Consider the following 20,431-nt stretch of genomic DNA (forward strand, 5'->3'; position numbering starts at 1 on the left):
GTGTCGGGACAGATATGCGGAGGGGGTGTAATGTGTAGTCTTACTGGTGTGAGAAGGGGGTTCAATCTTGGAACAGATGTGAGATATTTATTTCTGACCATAGATACCCTGGAAGACAAAAGTGAAATGAGTTCCGGGCACTTCCTGATACAATGGCGGCACGGAAAGGTCTGAAGCAGCTCTGTCCATCCTCCCCTGCATCAGATCATTGCTGTAGTGACCTATTGATGGCTGATTGCGGGCAGATTACTATTAAAAGTGATTTGTTGCTGCAGAGCTAGGGGGTGGGGGGTCTGAATCAGGTCTCCAAAGCCCAGATCAAAACCCCTCCCTCCCCCCACGTAAAAAGAATATTAAAAGAAATTAATAAACTAAATGTAAAAACATGCAACAAAAGACAGAGGATAGCTGCTCCAGATTCTGTCTGCTCTAGTCTTGATGAATTCCCCTCATTGACTATTTGCAAAGTACATGTGGGGCCAGTACGAATGAATAACACCGCAGCACATCAATGTGCATTTCTGCATTAGCCAGCAGCTTCGAACGGGCCCAAATTCCAATGTATCACGAATCAATCCAATCCCATCGTGCTCGTGCACTTTGCTCCAGTGCCCCATTTCTATCCCATAGCCTGTTAGCGCCTCCCCTGCCTTCTTAGCGCCAAGTTCCACTTCCTAATTGGCCAGCCGTACAACACTCTGTTTAAATAAACTGATCGAGTTCGGAAACATTTGTTCTTGTATGAATAAAGTTTTCACGATCTAGTAGAAACCTGTACGTTCGGTAAGTGTAGTTCGGAGCTCACGCTGGTTACACTAAGGCGGACAGGCCTCTTCATCCGACCAGACTACAACTCCCAGCATGCAGCGGGCTGGCACCGCGCTTAGGCAGAGATTGGCTTTTCATATTGCCCTTTCTGACGTCACGTCCGGGTGTCTCTAGTCTGATTTCCGGAGAGGTGAGGAGGAACAGTGTTATATATATGTGCTTGTTGTGGTGTTCTGAGAAGAATTAGAGTTACTAGAGGGGGAGAGGTCAGAGTTGTTAGGGAGGTGACGGCGGCGTGTGTGCTTTAAAGTGCTGACACCCTATGGGCGGCCAGGAGCTACAATTCTGTGATTATATAGGACAAGGCTGTGATCATTGTAAACTGTGGGGGGAATTTATCAAAACTGGAGCAGACAGAATCTATAACAGTTGCCCATGGCAGCCAATCATCTCTCTTCAGTTTGCTCAGATAAGTTTTGAAAATGAGACAGAGAAGCTGATTGGTTGCCATGCAAATCTGCTCCAGTCTTGATAAATTCCCCCGTGTGTGTGTGTATATATGAGAGCTCCAGACTTCATGTAGAATGTGACTCTGCTTTCACCTGCTCCACCGACGCACACTAAATGGCTCTCCTCCGGGACACCGACACGTACTTCATGGCTCTTCTCCGGGGCACAGACACACACTTATGGCTCTCCCCCGGTGCACCGACGCGCACTTCACCGCTCTCCCCCCGGGGCACCGACACCCAATTCACCGCTCTCCCCCCGGGGCACTGACACCCACTTCATCGCTCTCCTCCGGTGCACCGACACTCACTTCACTGCTCTCTCCCCATGGCACTGACACCCAATTCAGAGCTCTCCCCCCGGGGCACCGACACTCACTTCACTGCTCTCTCCCCATGGCACCGACACCCACTTCACCGCTCTCCTCCGGTGCACCAACGCGCACTACATCGCTCTCCTCCGGTGCACTGACGCGCACTTCATCGCTCTAGGGAGGAGATATCAGAAGCCAGCAATGACCTAACCCATTTAGACTCTACCTGTTACTTGGCTTATCATTGTACTGTCCTTTGAAATACTTGCCTGACCTGTAACGTTTGCCGCGTGGTTATTACATCTTTCAGGTCACCATGTCTATGTCACACCTGTACGGGAAGGATGACAACACCGATGGGGTGGATATAGAAAAATTTGAAATCACCGATTGGGACCTGCAGAATGAATTCAATCCCAACCGACGGCGGCATTGGCAGACCAAGGAGGAAGCCACCTATGGCATCTGGGCGGAGCACGACTCTGATGATGAGAGGCCCAGCTTTGGTGGCAAGAAGTAAGTGTACAGAAGTGGGAGGGATTTGGGTTTATCTAAAGTGGAAACGCAGCCAAACCGTTGTTGTTTAGATGGGCACAGGATAAGGAAAGAGCCTCCATTCCGTATTTACTTGTTTAGATTCTCCCTCATTTGCATGCCGGCCAATGCGGTTAGCACTGCAGAACATCCATTGAGATCAAATTAATCACAGGAGAAGTTTCCTGCAAACTGTATTTTTTTTCACCAGCTTGAGCTTCCCAGTAGAGCTAGGGCTCGTTCACACTAGAACACACGGTAGCACACTGTAGATCAGGAGTGGGCAACTCCGGCCCTCCACCTGCACTGGCAGTGGCCTCTGGGAGTCATGACTGTAACTGTAAGTCTTGCAGTGCCTCATTGGACTTGTAATTCCAAATGAGCTGGAGTTGCCCACCTCTGCTGTACATGTTTGTCATACCATGTCCATTGATCTACACTGATCTGCATGAATTAACGCAGGCACCGCACAAGGGCATATAAAAATCAATTGTTTCCTATGTGCCCTGTACACACCATAACATTTGCCTTGCGTACAAATGCAACATGTTGAATTTTCATACAGTACAGCACACCACTTCACGGCCTGTCACAGCAGTGCATGTGATGTGACATGCAGTGAATGCTGCTATATGCAAATGAGTGGTAGTTTTTTGGCACAGGACATCAAAAACAGTGGGGTACACAAATCTTCCCATGAAGTTAAAAGCAGTGTCATTATTTGACAGTTTAATAAAGTTAAAAGAAAAGGGGGGGGAAAAAAGTAAACCATGCGATGTGTTGTAACAACACAGTGCCCCCCTCCTACAGAACACACTAGCACGCAGGCTGGTGTGAATGATCCCTTAAAGGAGATCTATGAGGTGAGTGAAAATCGCTCATCCTCAAAATTCGAGCCGACGTGTGACAATGAAACGGTCATAGGTCGGCTCAATAGATCGGGAAGTGAGTGAACACATACCATCGCTCGCTCACTTCTCGATCATCTACCTGCAGGGATCGGTGACTGCCAGTCACCGCTCCCTGCAGGGATTCCCCCTACCCTCTCCGATCATCCAGCGCTGACTGGAGGAAGGGACGGGGACAGGTACAGCTGGCTCTGCCTCTAGATAGGCAGAGCCAGATGTCATTCATGCAGCTGGGTGGATCTCGACAGCATTGTCGGGATCCGTCCCGGCTGCGGCGGTCTCGGTATACCACGAGCTGTAGCTCACTATATACTGAGCTCTGGGTCACGGGAGGATGCTAGTATATGTCCTCCTGTGACCCTTAAGAGAACTATGGGGAAAAACACTTAACTTTTAAAGTTAATTGCAGTGCACATCTAGAGGGTGGCACAATTGCTTTGCTACTAAGCTGGAAGCACATCATGTATAACGGCCTGTTACAGCACTGCATGGGATACACAGTGAATGCTGCTATATGCAAGATGTGTACAAAACATCAGGCTGCCACATTTCTTTTTATTTCTATTCCGTCAGGTCCCGCGACTATACAGCCCCTGTAAATTTTATCAGTGCGGGAATCCGTAAGCCTGCGGCCGAAGAGGAATCCAATAGCGATTCGGAAGATGAAATCCCAGCCAAGAGAGAAGAAATCCCAAAGGATTTTGAACCAAAGAAGCTGCGAACGGTAAAGTTATGTTGTCTTGCTTGTCACCGATTTGTAAATATAACTGTGCCACATTTTACAATTACCAACCAGCATTAAAATCCATAGCAGGGCCACTGCTCCAAGCTCGCTCCCCTGATTACCTACACTTTTAATACCTAGTAAACTAAACCTGAGATTGTAGTCCATCACACTACTGTAAAGACTACTTTACAACACACACAAAGACCATGGGAAACACAAGTAGCTCCCTCCAGAAGGAAGGACAGTGTCAGCACCAATTCAGAGATGATTGGAGGATCTACAGCCGAGTGATACACAAATAAGTGGCATTTTTTGTTAATAGTTCAGGTACTGGAATGCATTTTTAAGATATATCCCCTGAGTTTAGTGACACTTTAATATTTTATGATCCCATTTTTCTGTCTCCCTTAAAAAAAACCTGCTTTGAGTTGCTGGAATGAAATGTAAAGGGTCAATTTGCTTTTGTAAAGTTATCCTTAGATTTGCAGAATGACTTGGCCACATAACATTAATGACTAATAACATTACTAATGTGTTTTTATGTTTCAGGGGGGAAATTTTAAGCCAACCCAGAAAACATTTGCTGGAGGGATAAAGTCAAATACTGATTTTGGTTCCTGGGAGAGGCACACCAAGGGGATTGGTCAGAAACTCCTTCAGAAGATGGGTTATGTAGCTGGCAGAGGCCTGGGGAAGAATGCTCAAGGTACTTCCAACCTCCAAATCATTTCCCATTATGCTCAATAACTATGAACTTGGCAAAGGTGTATTAGCTTGCAGTTTCTTTTTTCATTGTTAAAAGTCATACTGTCCCAAACCTGGGCAATTCAGAATGAGGTTATTTGCACTTTTCCTGCTTAAAGAAAAACGTGAGCTTAGTTTTGTATCTCCCAAGCCTTCCTATTGAATAGTGAGGTCTCCCATCACAAGTGATAAGCAAAACCATAGCCCATAAGCTCGTGGTGACTGGTTTTGAAAGCCCATTTAGAAGAGAAGAGTTGGAGCCCATTCACACTGAGCGACACGACATATAGCGCGATTTCGAGCTGAGCGGTATTGCGCGACAGTGCACATTTTGTTGCGCTACGTAGTGCGACTTTTAGGGAGGACTTCGTCGCTGTAACCAATCAAAAGCGGTCTTGATGTGACATCATTCCTTCCTTCGATATTGCTGTGCAAAAGTGATACTTCTGTAGCGCGATATTGCCGATAATGAGCGACACCATTGAGTCTATTGGGGCCAAATCGCGCGACAGTCGCCGAAAAATAGGTCATGTTCAGGCGACATTGAGTGGTAAGATGTGAACAGCTCCATTGAAATGCATTGGACAAGCGACATTGAGCTGATATTTCAGCGATTTGTGAGCTGAAATCACTGTGTGAATGGGGCCTAATAAAGTAAAATCAAGTGTCGTGGAGGTCAGACATAGTACGTGTGCCAAGACCTAGCGTCTTCACAGTAACACAGGCCTTGGGACAGCGACCATGTAAGACCTCTCAAAATATAACATTTGAACACATTCGCTTGGAGTTTGCACAGGTAACCCCTATAATGATTACCAAATATCTGAATTTTTGTTATTTTGGAACACCTTGTCTGTTTAACCACAACCCATACTCTGAAATGCCTTGCTGTATTGTATTACAGCAAGGGAGGTGACAATATTAAGCACCTAGTATTGTAATTTAGTCATTAGTACACATATAAGAATTATTTTTCTTTATCACAAGGATAAGCAATATGATGGTTTGGGAAACAGGAAGGGCCAATCTTTTTTATAACTTCGTTTGCCTATACCTATGTAATTTTCTCTGGATGACCTCTGCTTACACACAAATGTTGTCTGTCTACTAGAGGGATGTGTAGTCCTACTTGCATGATGGTGTCTTATGGGCTTTTCTGCCAGATCTGTGAAGAAATCCAGTATAAAACAGTTTTTGCACTTTGCCTCTGTGCAGGAGCTTCCTGTAATAAAGATCGCTCACTGCTCCTCTCTCTCCTTGTGCAGGGTAACTGGTCTTGTCTCCGCCCCCCTCCTGTAATAAAGACCGGTCACTGCGCCTCTCTCTCCTTGTACAGGGTGACTGGTCTTGTCTCCGCCCCCTCCTGTAATAAAGACCGGTCACTGCGCCTCTCTTCTTGTGCAGGGTGACTGGTCTTGTCTTCGCCCCTTCCTGTAATAAAGGCCGGTCACTGCGGCTCTCTCTTCTTGTGCAGGGTGACTGGTCTTGTCTCCGCCCCTTCCTGTAATAAAGACCGGTCACTGCGGCTCTCTCTTCTTGTGCAGGGTGACTGGTCTTGTCTCCGCCCCTTCCTGTATTAAATACCGGTCACTGCTCCTCTCTCTTCTTCTTCTTCAGGGTGACTGGTCTTGTCTCCGTCCCCTCCCGTAGTTTTCTGCAGGCAGCCTGTAGTGGGAGGACCTGCTGGGTCCCTTCCACAGCTCTGTTCTTTGCACAAGCTATGTGCAGCCTAGTGATCATGTCACCACTACTTTTACATGGTACTCCTTGGGTTTGTAAAAGCATTTGGTGCACAAAATGTAGATTTATGTTCTATAAAGTTAATGGGGGATATATCTAAATGAAAGTTCTAGTGCCCAGAGTTCAGTTTTATGAATGCTTTATTTTTACAGGTTGATCGGAGTATTTGGTTTAGGAAATCAGCCAGTTTGCATATTGGCTTCTGTTTCAAAAGTGAAAATAAAATGTGGTTATATTTATAAATGTCTTGTGTCATTATACAAATGTTGGTTATAAAATTGGTATAATTGGTAAAGTTAAAGGCCAATTATCCATGTGTGTGCTATACCTCTGTGCCGGTATAAAAATACAGCAATCTCAAGTCCGCTCTGTCTTTACCCAGGTATCATTGCACCTATTGAGGCCAAGCAAAGAAAAGGCAAAGGTGCGGTGGGTGCTTATGGATCGGAGAGAACGAAACAGTCACTGCAGGATTTTCCTGTTGTGGATTCTGAGGAGGACGAAGAGGAGGTGAGTTAAAGTAACTCTATCGGCACAATAATATGAACAGATCATTTTCAACTATAGATTTTGCCATGCCTATTGGCACATTCTTTTCCTTAAAACCTTTTCTGTGTGTTCCCTTTTTGGATCCTAAAATTAGCCGATATGTGACTTTGAACAGCTGCTGGACTGACTCTTAGCCATTCAATAGGAGAACTTAGGGGCATATGCTTACAACAGGTACATTGGAAGCATTAGCCCCTACCTAGTCTCTGCAGCATCACTGCAACTACATTTCTCAACATGCCTCTCGAACACAACCTATTAGTATATAGTAGGGATGCACCGATACTAGTATTGGTACCGATACCGTGTATTTGGGCGAGTACTCGTACTCACCCAAATGCTCCGATGCCTAGCCCGATACTTCCGGTATCAGGAAGCCGGGCAGCAAGTCATTACACACTGCTCGGCTTCCTGATTGGCCAGGAAGCCGGCTCCATGCTCCCTCGTCACTTGTGGAATCGTCACTTGCAAAATCAAGAACCCGGGCAGCGTCTAATGACTCGCTGCTCGGTTTCCTGGTCGGGAAGCTGGCCAATCGGAACGCTGTGCGCCGTGTAAAGATGTGGCACCCCGCTCTCTGATTGGCCGTAAATCTGGCTTCATGCTCCCTCATCACCTCATGACGACGGAGCATAGTGCCGGCTTCCCGACCAATCAGGAAGTCGGCTTCATGCTTTCTCGTCGTCTAGTGACGAGAAGCATGGGGGACGGCTTCCCTGCTAATCAGGAACCCAGGTGTTGAGTCTTTACACGCCGCTCGGCTTCCCGGCTAAACAGGAAACCAGGTGGCGTGTCGTTCCATGTCACTCAGGATTTCCGGTATCGGCGAGTACCTGGAAAAAAAAAAACGGTACTCGTACCTAGTATATCGGGGCATGTATGTAGAAGTATGGAGGCATAACTAGGCATAAGTATGGATGCTGTTGGAAACATGATGCAGCCATTACTGATATTGTGTATAGTGTAAATGTCATTCTACTTCTGTTGCCAAAAATAAAATCCCCTCCAAGTGAACGATATACATTGCAAAGACTTGGTAAACATTTTGGCATTTTTCATAGTTCTTTTTTTTTTCTGGAGCAATAGCTGTTTGTGTCACTATGTCCTTTATCAGATTGATTTTTAAATGGGAGGGTAAGCCTTTATGATAACCCCTAAGAAAAGTCAGTGTTGCGTTAGGAAAATCTGTAGTTTCTGCATTCGTTTAGAGAAGCGTTTCTCCACTTCCTTTTTTTTTTTTTTTAAATAAAACATTTTCGGTTTTGGCCTGACATTTTTTTTTATTTTATTTCAGTTTTGACATTTTCATTTTGGTGCACCTCTAATACATATAGTGCAAGGGCTGACTTTTTTTTTACCACCTTCTGTCCTATCATATGAGACAAGGGTGAGAACTGTAATATTTGACCTCTTATCCTGCCCCTTCTAGATGAGTTTCACCCCCTTGCATTTGGTGCAAAATATTGTACGGTCATGATGTACATATATGAGAAGTGTGGGAGATGTCATATCTTACCGTCTGTCCTATCTGCCCCACAGTGCTTCCATGCCAAATTTCACATTATAGGAAATGCATGTGAGAAGTATGTAGGCGCTGCGCAAACTGTTGGCTCTATATAAATCCTGTATTATAATAATGGAATTTTCGGAAGGAGAGGTGAGGAATAGCCACCTAAGTGCCTGGTTGTCATGTTTATCTTGTTTTAATATTTTTAGTCCCTGCCCCTGATCACGTATGTATTTAGCACATCAGGGCTTTCTTGCTGAAACTGGCATTTATAGTATTCCTGTTAGTCATACCTTGCTCCATGTGAGATGAATTAATTGCCTAGACACAGATTCCTCAAATAAGCCCCCACCCCATAGGGCAAAACGCACAGCATACCTGTCCAGGGTACAGAGTATAAAGTCTGATAACTGAAAAAGGAATGACATTTAAAATAATTTAAAAAAATAGTGAATTTATTTTAAATGGTAAAAATACATGTGCTGATATAGTCCCAGGACAAACTTGTAACATGTAGTTTAAGAAGGGGCCTGAAATATTTGGCACTGTGGTTTTTCAACCTTGACAGTAACCAGCATTTTTTTTTTTTAATCTTAAGGATTGTAAGGGACTTGTGAACACTCATTTCTGTGTCCCCTATTCAGGAATTCCGGAAAGAGCTAAGTCAGTGGAGGAAAGAACCCGGTGGAGTCAAGAAGAAGCTGAAGTATACCTACAAGACTGTGGAAGAGCTGAAAGCCAAAGGGAAAGGGGGAAAAGTCATCGCCACTCCCCACAAAGAAATATCTCAAGTCAAGGTTCGTTCTTCTAAATAGATGTGCTTAGTAAATATTGGTGGATAACTTGCGCAGTGTGGGTTTCCAGAAGGTGGACATTTTTATACAGTAAGATATCAGGGTTTAGGGGTCTCGGAGGTACCATCGGCATTTTGTGGGTCCTAGTGATATTTGCCTGACAACTTTCCTTAAAGAGACCCTGTCACCAACTAACAAAATTTCAGGTAAAAGCACACACAAAAAAGTACCGTATTTTTTGCTCCATAAGACGCACAAAACTTGCCGTGGTTTTCAGGGTCCCCCGCTCCTCTGGGGGACCCGTGACCACGGCATAGGAGCTCACCATAGAGCCCGGAGAGCAGACGAACGTCCATTCCTTGTCTGCTGTGTGTGATCACTGAGACCATGCCGCTGTAATCACAGCGCCACCTGTGTCAACTGTCACTAACTGCAGCTGTCACAGATCCCTACCCTCCCTGCGTCCTATGGTCGGGTACGCCTTATGGAGCGCAAAATACGGTAATTTAAGTGCATACTTGCAGCATTTTTCATTTCCATAAATTATTTGTATTCACTTCAACTGTGCCTTTGAACTTGCTTAAACATTTGACTACTCCAAGAACAGTAGATTTCCTAGCACAGTTTCTTCCCTTCTTGCGCCTCACAGCACCCTCATCTTCTGTGTTAGCCCAGCTCCTCTGCACCCTTTTTTACTTCCTTGCATAACTTTTTTTTTTGTAGCAGCCAGCATGGAAATGAAGAAGAGTCCTATAGAGTCCTATAGAGTCCTATAGAGTCCTATAGAGTCCTATAGAGTCCTATAGAGTCCTATAGAGTCAGTCCCTCCTGCAAGTACCCTTTTGCCTTTGTGTGGTCCAAGGGGTTGCATGAGGAATTGTGTTTAGGTCAATGGAGGGAGGAGGAACAAGACGGTATACATACTGAAAATAACAGACATCAAATATAAGTATTTAAAAAAACTTGTAAACGTTAAGAAAATATATTAAGATAAAATTGACCCACAAGTGTTCTAGGTTTGACCTCCGGATATTTGACCGCAGGTGGATATCACAGCTGTCATTGGAGCATACCAACTCTGTCTTTCTTTGTCCTTCAGGTAATTGATATGACCGGACGGGAGCAAAAAGTTTACTACAGCTACAGTCAGTTCTCGCACAAGCACGACATCCCAGGGGACAGCACAGCACCAGGAGGGAAGGAGGAGAAGCCGCAAGGGTTTGTTCTGCCAGAACTAGAGCACAATCTTCAGCTGCTGATTGACATGACGGAGCAGGAGATCATCCAGAACGACCGGCAGCTACAGTACGAGAAAGACATGGTGGTGAACCTGACCCATGAACTGGAGAAGCTGTCGGAGGTGCTGGGGAGGGAAGAGAAGTCCATTCATAATCTGAGCCAGGTCCTGAAGACTGTGGAGGAGTGCGAACAGAGGCTGCAGCCTGGCTGCGAAAATCCGCTCACGCTGGACGAATGCGCGCGTGTTTTCCAGATGCTGCAGGACAAATACTATGAGGAGTACAAGCTGTCTGAGAAGTCTGACCTGGCCGTGGCTCTTGTCTATCCTCTGGTGAAAGAATACTTCAAAGACTGGAACCCCCTTAGGGTGAGTAAAGTGGAGTCACCCTTACTTTTATAGCATTGTGACAGTCTGTTCAGGTATAGATGCACATCAGGTGATTTGTTGTTGGACAGTTTGCTAAGGAGCGCCTTTTAATCAGCCTGTCTGTGGGCACTTTGTATAAGTACTTGGGAGTTCATGTGAACTTGTCGTACATTTCATTTGAAACGTATGAAAGTAGCAGTCCTTCCTAAGAATAGCAACACTGCTACCTAAGAGCGCACTACAAAGTGGGTGGTAGATCAGCGATTTTCTTTTATCGTCCATTGTGGAAAACGGCAGATCCCTGATACCAGCCTGGCTCCTCATGCTGTTTGCTGCAAGTACCACCCTGTTCAGCCCATCTGCCCCCCTGCTGCTCCTTCCTACACAAGACTATGGGGGGAATTTATCAATACTGGAGCAAACAGAATCTGGAGCAGTTGTCCATAATAACCAACCAGCTTCTATCTTCAGTTTGTTCATTTAAGCTTTCAAAATGAAAGATTGAAGCTGATTGGTTGCCATGCACAGCTGCTCCAGATTTTGTGTACAACAGTTTTGATAGATTTCCCTCTATATTTTTCTAAGCTGTGCATCAGGAGTGGGATATTGACTTCTTTCTGGAAGTTTTGGGTCACTACTCCACATGTCGGCTCTACTGACCTATCGGAAAAACACAGGACTTTGCATCTCCCACTCTTCTCATGATACAACATGTTCTGCAGCCCCTCCATGATCCCAGCATGCCCCAAGAAACATAGTAGACCTCTCTTCACCCTCCGCAGAACCACCTTCCTCTGCTCGCGCAAGCAGAGGTCTCCAGGACCTGTTCTGCCTGTTTATTATTATACAGGATTTAGCGAACAGTTTGCGCAGCGCTTTACAATATAAGGAAGACATTACAATCTCAATACAATTCAGGACAAGATGGTAAGGAGGGCCCTGCCCGTGAGGGCTTACAATCTAAAAACTGTTTATTGAAAGATCTACTCCTGGAAATAATGCAATGATCGTCAGATCTTCTGTGCGGATGCTCGTGTCCGACTACCCTTGGCTTGGTGTCAGACTAAAGGAAGGCTTGCTAATATATTTCCACAGTCATTACTTGAAACATAAAACATTAGTTGAACATATAATAGCTCTCTGTTACAGTCCCAATCTGGCATTTAGGCTGAAAATGTAACCATAGATAAACGATCCGTATCTTACCTGTCATCATGCTGTGTTTGTATTTATCTGTTTGTTCAGGACGCTACATATGGCATTGATGTCATGTCAAAGTGGAAGGATCTCCTGGAGGAAGGTCATCTTTCCCATAGTGCACAGGATGCAACCTTGGACCCGTATCACAGGTAGTGATTGTCCTCAGTCTCTTAAAGTGGACCGATCAGTAAAATGAACCCTTTGTATGATTTAATTAGGACACATGTCAGCATTGCCAAATCACAGTGTTGTAGTGTAAAAGTACTACAGGCAGACCTTGTCTGATAGACATGCAGGGAAATAAAATATCAAGTATGACTCCTCATGATACTCCTCACTTAACGACTTGTTTTGCGACCACTCGCACTTATGACCAGCTCTCCGACTGTACGTGCGGGAGCCTGGCATCGGCAGTGCGTCGTCTCACCGTCTTCAGTGCTGTACTCCGTTCTCCGCTGCTTGTCTCGGTAAGTAATGTATTGACAGATTTACAGTACACTGTACAGTACTGTACATCTCCAACACTATACAGGACTGTACTAACGCAGTACAGTACTGTATACATTTCCTTGCTTAATGACCGATTCGTTTAACGACCTGGTCGTAGGAACGGAACTCTGTTGTCAAGTGAGGAATAGCTGTACTGTATAATTTCACATTATAAAGGTAGAAATTAGTAATGCACCGATATATCGGCTGAAAATGGCACTTTTGGCTAAATGCCGAAAGTGCCATGTTCCTGCCGATACATCGGCGCATCCCAGGTTTCTTTCTTGCCCGCTGGGCGCTGCTCTGTGTCCCAGCGGTGAGGAGAGAAAGTGACAGCCGGCCGAGCGCTACGGGAGGAGAGTGCAGTGAGCGGCCAGCGTCTCTCCTCCCACAGCGCTCAGCTGCCTATCACAGTCGGGCAGAACAGTGTGGGGGCGGAGACAGCCCGCGCTGTCACAGGAGGCCGGGCTTTCCTCCCTGCTCCGTCCGCTCAGCCGCCTGTGACAGAGGAGAGCAAGTGCAAACACTCAGTGATCGCTGAATGTTTGTAAATGATTGAGTATATGGTATGTTCACTATATCCTCAATTATGAATGAATGGGAATAATCTACATCACCTCCTGTACATTCATGATTGTGGTTATAGTAAACCTACTCTGTCCTCATGTTATGAATGAACAGGAACACTCAGTATAAAGGATTCCTGTTCATTGATAACAGGGGATACAGAAAAAGAGATTGAAAACACAGAGTCCTCAATCTCTTTTTCTATTTTAAAGGGAAATATCAGGGGTCTGTTTAGATGCCTAATATTTCCCCGAAGCCCCTAAAAGTAAAGTGAAAAAAAGAAATTGATAAATATTAAAGTTTATAAGTAAAATTCTAATAAAAAAATTTTTGGTGAAATATACCTCACATTTAAGTGGAACTGTAGTGTATATATATATATATACTACAGTTCCACTTAAATGTGAGGTAATCAGTTATTTAATGTTCCCTGCTAAGTATTATTGCCACATGTACTAATCCGATTCATTTTCAGAATGAGAACTCTTTCTTTCTGTGTTGTACAAAAGTATTCTTTGTGATCCATGGCTCTAAAAGTCATACACATGTAGACAAATTTAAGGCAAGACTCTATCTTCTACCACACCTGCTGCCCCTTTTGGATCTATTTGAAATAAAAGAACACCACCCTACGCATACCCTTTTCCTGCAGTCTCCAGGCCCACTGCGAGGGCTTTAATACCGCAGCTGACGAGTCTCTGCCTCTGGAAGAACATACAATCTTCCAGCCCTGTTTTACAGCAAATGAAACATCATGAGTTGCAAAATAAAACACCAAGAAGGTCAGCCGCTTACATTGGAATCACTTTGTTTGGCACGGTGTTCAGTGGAGAGCTGGCTGCTGTTTTGACACGTCTGCTTACATTGTTTCACTGCGTGACAACTTCTCCAATATGATTTGTCTGTGCCTGAGTATACTAATGATTGTGTATTTCAATTGATTCTTCTTTTTTCTCTTCAGACTGTTGTGGGAGACGTGGGTTCCCTTTCTGCGAAACATCATCTCTCAATGGCAGCCTAGAAACTGTGCCCCCATGGTGGACTTCTTGGACAGCTGGGTCTACTTGCTCCCAGTTTGGATTCTAGACAATATATTAGATCAGCTGGTTTTCCCCAAATTGCAGAAGGAGGTGAGCTTCCTGATGATTTCTCATGATCAAATGTTTAATATAAAACACATTCGTTATGGAGTTGGCATATTTGTTGAGAACTGAAACCAGAGCTAATAGTTTGTAGGTGGAGGGTTAGTAAGGAGCACTGCATGAAAAATAACCACCTAATGTCGGATGTGAAGATTTGCTTTTGAAGCTTCCTCCATGAGAGAGGGGAGGTCATTAATGGGGGAACTTCAGCTGAGCCTGTAGCTCAAGGTGACACTTTCCCTATTAACCTTCCTTTAGCTACTTCTGCTGCTCTAGAGTAGTCATCATATTGCAATGATTTTTCATACAAACTGCTAATAATGATTCATATTATCATGGACTGGGAATTGAAGAACTCTGCAGAAAGTGTATTACCCTTTCAGTATGGCTTTGCATAGGGTGTCTTGCGAGGGTTGTAAAGTAATTTTAAAAACGTACGATCTGCCCATCTTGGACAGGCAGATGGTACTTGCGATCATCGCAAGCCCGCCCCGCTGAGGGGCAGGCTTCCGATGACTGCAATGCTGAACGTGCGCACACCGGCCCGTTCGGCAGTTGTTGAACAAGCACGCCACTAACCCGCCGAGAATCGTGCGATTCTTGGCGGGTTTTCCAGCCTGCTTGTTTGACGGAAGACGTGCGTCGTACAGTAGAAACGGTCGCACGCCTTCCATACACTTTGCGATTATGGTAAGATTGTGGGATTTCCCGCGATTATCGTACGATAATCGTACAGTGTATGGGCACCTTTAGACCAGTGCCTAGAGCATATCTCCCCATCCTCTACAGCTGTCTAGAAATCCTCGAGTCATCATGTCCAATACAGTGTATAGGACGTGAGAATGCAAAGGCACATACCATTGCTGCAGCTGAGGAGAGAGGCAGGAGGGAGCGCTGTCGGCACTGAGGATTGGGTGTTTATAATGAGCAGTTAACCCTTGCTGTGCGGGAGTAGCCTCATTGCAAGGGTTAATACAATTTCTGCCCGCAGTTGTTCTTTAAAGAGGATCTGAACTGTGGAGATTTGTGCCCAAGTAGGAGAAGCAGAGGGCCAAGGACTAGCTACCAGTATTGCCTGTAGGCTCCCTGCTTCTGATAGTTTCCCTATTCATGGCTTGCCATGCCTCATTTTGTCTCTGTTTGGCAGCCAGCAGCCGTCTTGGTAGTGGCTTCCTCATATCTGAGCCATCCCCATATGGCTTGGGGTCTGGAGACTGGTGGTCCGATGGCTGTTCTTGTAAAGATTGCATTTTTCTGTTTCGGTAAAGGTGTAATAGGAGTAGCAAACTGTAAGCTTCTTAAGGACTGAAGTTACGGTTCTATGTAGTCTGTACATGGCTACATATTATGTTGGCACTATATTAATTCAGCAAGTCCATAATAAGTTGCACTTGCACTATACCACATCATTAGTAACAGCAGTCTGAGCAGAGCTAGTTTGTGTTTGCACTGTCTGCACCCGCTTGCAGGCATAAGCTGAAATCCTAATACACAGAAAGCTGATCATGGTATTGTTATTCTTAAGGTGGAGAGTTGGAATCCCCTGACTGACACGGTACCCATCCACTCATGGATCCACCCCTGGCTCCCAATGATGCAGTCTCGGCTAGAGCCTCTGTTCTCCCCGATCAGGAACAAGCTGGCCAATGCCCTGCAAAAGTGGCATCCCAGTGACTCCTCTGCTAAGTTGATCCTACAACCCTGGAAGGAGGTCTTCACCCCGGGATCCTGGGATGCCTTTATGGTGAAAAACATTGTGCCCAAGTTAGGTGAGTTGTCTGTTAAATTGTACCAAATTGAAGTAAGTCAACTCAAATCATCTCTGAATTGGTGCTGACACTGTCCTTCCTTCTGGAGGGGGACTACTTTTGTTCCCCATGGTCCCTGTGTGTGTTGTAAAGTAGTCACCGCTCAAAGCTCAGGCCCCTGATGGACTACAACCTCAATACAAATCAGTAAACTAAACATGAGATTGTAGTCCAACACAGGAGCAAGCTTGGATCGGTGACTACTTTACAACACACACAGGGACCATGGGGAACAAAAGTAGTCACCCTCCAGAAGGAAGGACAGTGTCAGCACCAATTCAGAGATGATTTGAGGATCTACAGCCGAGTGATACACAAACAAAATACATTATTGTTAATAGTTGAGGTACTTGAATGCGTTTTTAAGATTTTAAACTGGAGTTTAGTGTCACTTTAATATCAAAAGCTCAGATTACACACAGATTTTCCCTTCCGATCTGTACCTGTCCCGTACAGAGTTTCAGATACAGAGAATATGACATGTTCTTTGACACTATAATACACCGTATTAAATGTTTATTTGTAAAATAAAACATTTCTATAAATAGCTGAATATAATAATCTGATATATAATAGTATATACTTGAGCCAAAAATGTGATCGTTTTACAATAGACTTGAATCGCACCTTTCCACGAGCGGTATCTGAATAGCACACCAACCGCACATACAGCTCAAACAAATGCACCAGCACTGTTGTGTTGCCCAAAATAGCGGCAGTCCATTTCAGGCTCATTCTCCCCCCGGATATATCCCTTGTCTCAAAGTATCACCCTAACCGTCCCCTCCGCTCATCCATTGACCTCCTGCTTTCCAGCTCCCTTGTCCACTCCTCCCATACTCGCCTCCAGGACTTCTCTAAAGTCTCTCCCATCCTCTGGAACTCTTTACCCCAACCTGTCCGTCTATCTCCCACCTTGACTGCCTTTAGGCGTTCCCTAAAGACTCATCTCTTCAGGGAAGCCTATCCAACCTCAACCTAACCGCTCAACCATTACGTTCTCACATAATTCATTCCCACAGCTACCTCATGTATCATTTCCCCCTCTTCTTTTAGATTGTAAGCCCTCAGGGGCAGGACCCTCCTTACCATCTTGTCTTGAATTGTATTGTAACTGTAATGTCTTCCTTATATTGTAAAGCGCTGCGCAAACTGTTGGTGCTATATAAATACTATGTAACAATAATAATTCAAAGTTAATAGGATACTGTAAGGTCAAAAAAAGAGCAAACCCATTCAGTATATCTCTACAATACATGCACATTTCCTCATAGAGAGGAATTTATCAACACTGGAGCAGACAAAATCTGGAGCAGCTGTGCATGGCAACCAATCAGCTTCTCTCTTTCATTTTCAACTCTTAACTGAAGAGAGAAGCTGATTGGTTGCTGTGCACAGCTGCTCCAGATTTTGCCTGCTCCAGTTTTGATTCCCCTCATAATCTTTTAAAAATGTTGCAAGTACAGAAAAATGTCTGATCTGCCAGATATTGAGCTCCTAATTTCCTGTAGACTCTTTTATATGTGTACTGATCCTTTACTTGTCCGTCTGTTTATTGGAGCTGTCGTTGTGTTTGCCAGGCATGTGTATGGCGGAATTCATCATTAATCCTCATCAGCAGCACATGGACGTCTTCCTGTGGGTGATGGATTGGGAGGGGATGAGCTCCCTGTCCAGCCTCGTAGGGCTCCTGGAGAAACATTTCTTCCCTAAATGGTTGCAGGTAGGTGGATTATAGCCTGGGCGCTCACTGTGCCATCATAGCCTGGCACAGCTATAAAGACCCCGCCGGGTGCCATGAGTCCACTAATCCCTACTCCGTTCCCTGGGTACTACTCTGTAGGATTAAACTTCTTTAAGACCCGCTGCTGACTGTCAGGGATTTAACTTCAACTTCATGCTGGAGCTAGTAACTGATATAATTCATGTTTCACAACTTGGAATAAAACGAATCCCATTATTCATCCCATTTGGAATAGAAGGATTTGGATTGGATTTTTCTTCCAACAGTAAAGTTAGGAAAGCTTACAGAAAATCATTTACAATAATTCACAGAGCTGTTGGGGTTAGTTCACACCAGGTCCAGTGTGTTCCGGGCCGATTGGTGCCAGAACGCACTGGATACGCATTCCGTCCGGCTCACTTTGTTTTGGGGTGGGAGGGGGCCTAGCGGTGCATTGAAGTCAATGGCACCGCAGCCTAGACTGGTCCCCACAGCTTCTCCCCTAGGCTGCAGTGGTTTAAGGTCCCATGACGTCATCACGTCTAATGCAAGGTCCTTGACAGCCGGAGTGGAGGAGAAGAGAGGTAAGCGCTGACTGCCGCAGGACCAATCAGGAAGCTGGGGGGGGGGGGGGGGGGGGGTGGCAGGGGCTGCCCACACAGCTTCAACTTTACAACACACACAGGGACCATGGGGAACAAAAGTAGTCACCCTCCAGAAGGAAGGACAGTGTCAGCACCAATTCAGAGATGATTTGAGGATCTACAGCCGAGTGATACACAAACAAAATACATTATTGTTAATAGTTGAGGTACTTGAATGCGTTTTTAAGATTTTAAACTGGAGTTTAGTGTCACTTTAATATCAAAAGCTCAGATTACACACAGATTTTCCCTTCCGATCTGTACCTGTCCCGTACAGAGTTTCAGATACAGAGAATATGACATGTTCTTTGACACTATAATACACCGTATTAAATGTTTATTTGTAAAATAAAACATTTCTATAAATAGCTGAATATAATAATCTGATATATAATAGTATATACTTGAGCCAAAAATGTGATCGTTTTACAATAGACTTGAATCGCACCTTTCCACGAGCGGTATCTGAATAGCACACCAACCGCACATACAGCTCAAACAAATGCACCAGCACTGTTGTGTTGCCCAAAATAGCGGCAGTCCATTTCAGGCTCATTCTCCCCCCGGATATATCCCTTGTCTCAAAGTATCACCCTAACCGTCCCCTCCGCTCATCCATTGACCTCCTGCTTTCCAGCTCCCTTGTCCACTCCTCCCATACTCGCCTCCAGGACTTCTCTAAAGTCTCTCCCATCCTCTGGAACTCTTTACCCCAACCTGTCCGTCTATCTCCCACCTTGACTGCCTTTAGGCGTTCCCTAAAGACTCATCTCTTCAGGGAAGCCTATCCAACCTCAACCTAACCGCTCAACCATTACGTTCTCACATAATTCATTCCCACAGCTACCTCATGTATCATTTCCCCCTCTTCTTTTAGATTGTAAGCCCTCAGGGGCAGGACCCTCCTTACCATCTTGTCTTGAATTGTATTGTAACTGTAATGTCTTCCTTATATTGTAAAGCGCTGCGCAAACTGTTGGTGCTATATAAATACTATGTAACAATAATAATTCAAAGTTAATAGGATACTGTAAGGTCAAAAAAAGAGCAAACCCATTCAGTATATCTCTACAATACATGCACATTTCCTCATAGAGAGGAATTTATCAACACTGGAGCAGACAAAATCTGGAGCAGCTGTGCATGGCAACCAATCAGCTTCTCTCTTTCATTTTCAACTCTTAACTGAAGAGAGAAGCTGATTGGTTGCTGTGCACAGCTGCTCCAGATTTTGCCTGCTCCAGTTTTGATTCCCCTCATAATCTTTTAAAAATGTTGCAAGTACAGAAAAATGTCTGATCTGCCAGATATTGAGCTCCTAATTTCCTGTAGACTCTTTTATATGTGTACTGATCCTTTACTTGTCCGTCTGTTTATTGGAGCTGTCGTTGTGTTTGCCAGGCATGTGTATGGCGGAATTCATCATTAATCCTCATCAGCAGCACATGGACGTCTTCCTGTGGGTGATGGATTGGGAGGGGATGAGCTCCCTGTCCAGCCTCGTAGGGCTCCTGGAGAAACATTTCTTCCCTAAATGGTTGCAGGTAGGTGGATTATAGCCTGGGCGCTCACTGTGCCATCATAGCCTGGCACAGCTATAAAGACCCCGCCGGGTGCCATGAGTCCACTAATCCCTACTCCGTTCCCTGGGTACTACTCTGTAGGATTACACTTCTTTAAGACCCGCTGCTGACTGTCAGGGATTTAACTTCAACTTCATGCTGGAGCTAGTAACTGATATAATTCATGTTTCACAACTTGGAATAAAACGAATCCCATTATTCATCCCATTTGGAATAGAAGGATTTGGATTGGATTTTTCTTCCAACAGTAAAGTTAGGAAAGCTTACAGAAAATCATTTACAATAATTCACAGAGCTGTTGGGGTTAGTTCACACCAGGTCCAGTGTGTTCCGGGCCGATTGGTGCCAGAACGCACTGGATACGCATTCCGTCCGGCTCACTTTGTTTTGGGGTGGGAGGGGGCCTAGCGGTGCATTGAAGTCAATGGCACCGCAGCCTAGACTGGTCCCCACAGCTTCTCCCCTAGGCTGCAGTGGTTTAAGGTCCCATGACGTCATCACGTCTAATGCAAGGTCCTTGACAGCCGGAGTGGAGGAGAAGAGAGGTAAGCGCTGACTGCCGCAGGACCAATCAG

At 45.0% G+C, this 20,431-nt stretch overlaps 1 protein-coding gene across 1 annotated transcript in view; it reads left to right on the plus strand.

The window, feature by feature from the left end:
* The first annotated feature begins 932 nt into the window (after positions 1-932).
* The window catches only part of TFIP11 (tuftelin interacting protein 11), a 22,507-nt gene continuing 3,008 nt past the window's right edge, over positions 933-20,431 (plus strand). Inside the window, exons 1-11 of the mRNA XM_018571333.1 lie at positions 933-958; positions 1,902-2,107; positions 3,607-3,757; positions 4,310-4,466; positions 6,627-6,754; positions 8,945-9,097; positions 10,194-10,700; positions 11,946-12,049; positions 13,918-14,086; positions 15,624-15,867; positions 17,487-17,629. Coding sequence (XP_018426835.1) covers positions 1,908-2,107; positions 3,607-3,757; positions 4,310-4,466; positions 6,627-6,754; positions 8,945-9,097; positions 10,194-10,700; positions 11,946-12,049; positions 13,918-14,086; positions 15,624-15,867; positions 17,487-17,629 — 1,956 coding nt within the window. The 5' untranslated portion in view covers positions 933-958; positions 1,902-1,907. The remainder of the gene's footprint in view (positions 959-1,901; positions 2,108-3,606; positions 3,758-4,309; positions 4,467-6,626; positions 6,755-8,944; positions 9,098-10,193; positions 10,701-11,945; positions 12,050-13,917; positions 14,087-15,623; positions 15,868-17,486; positions 17,630-20,431) is intronic.

Source organism: Nanorana parkeri, unplaced genomic scaffold (assembly GCF_000935625.1).
Source record: "Nanorana parkeri isolate BGI_ZX_2015 unplaced genomic scaffold, ASM93562v1 scaffold1734, whole genome shotgun sequence".
In the NCBI taxonomy this organism is placed as follows: domain Eukaryota; kingdom Metazoa; phylum Chordata; class Amphibia; order Anura; family Dicroglossidae; genus Nanorana; species Nanorana parkeri.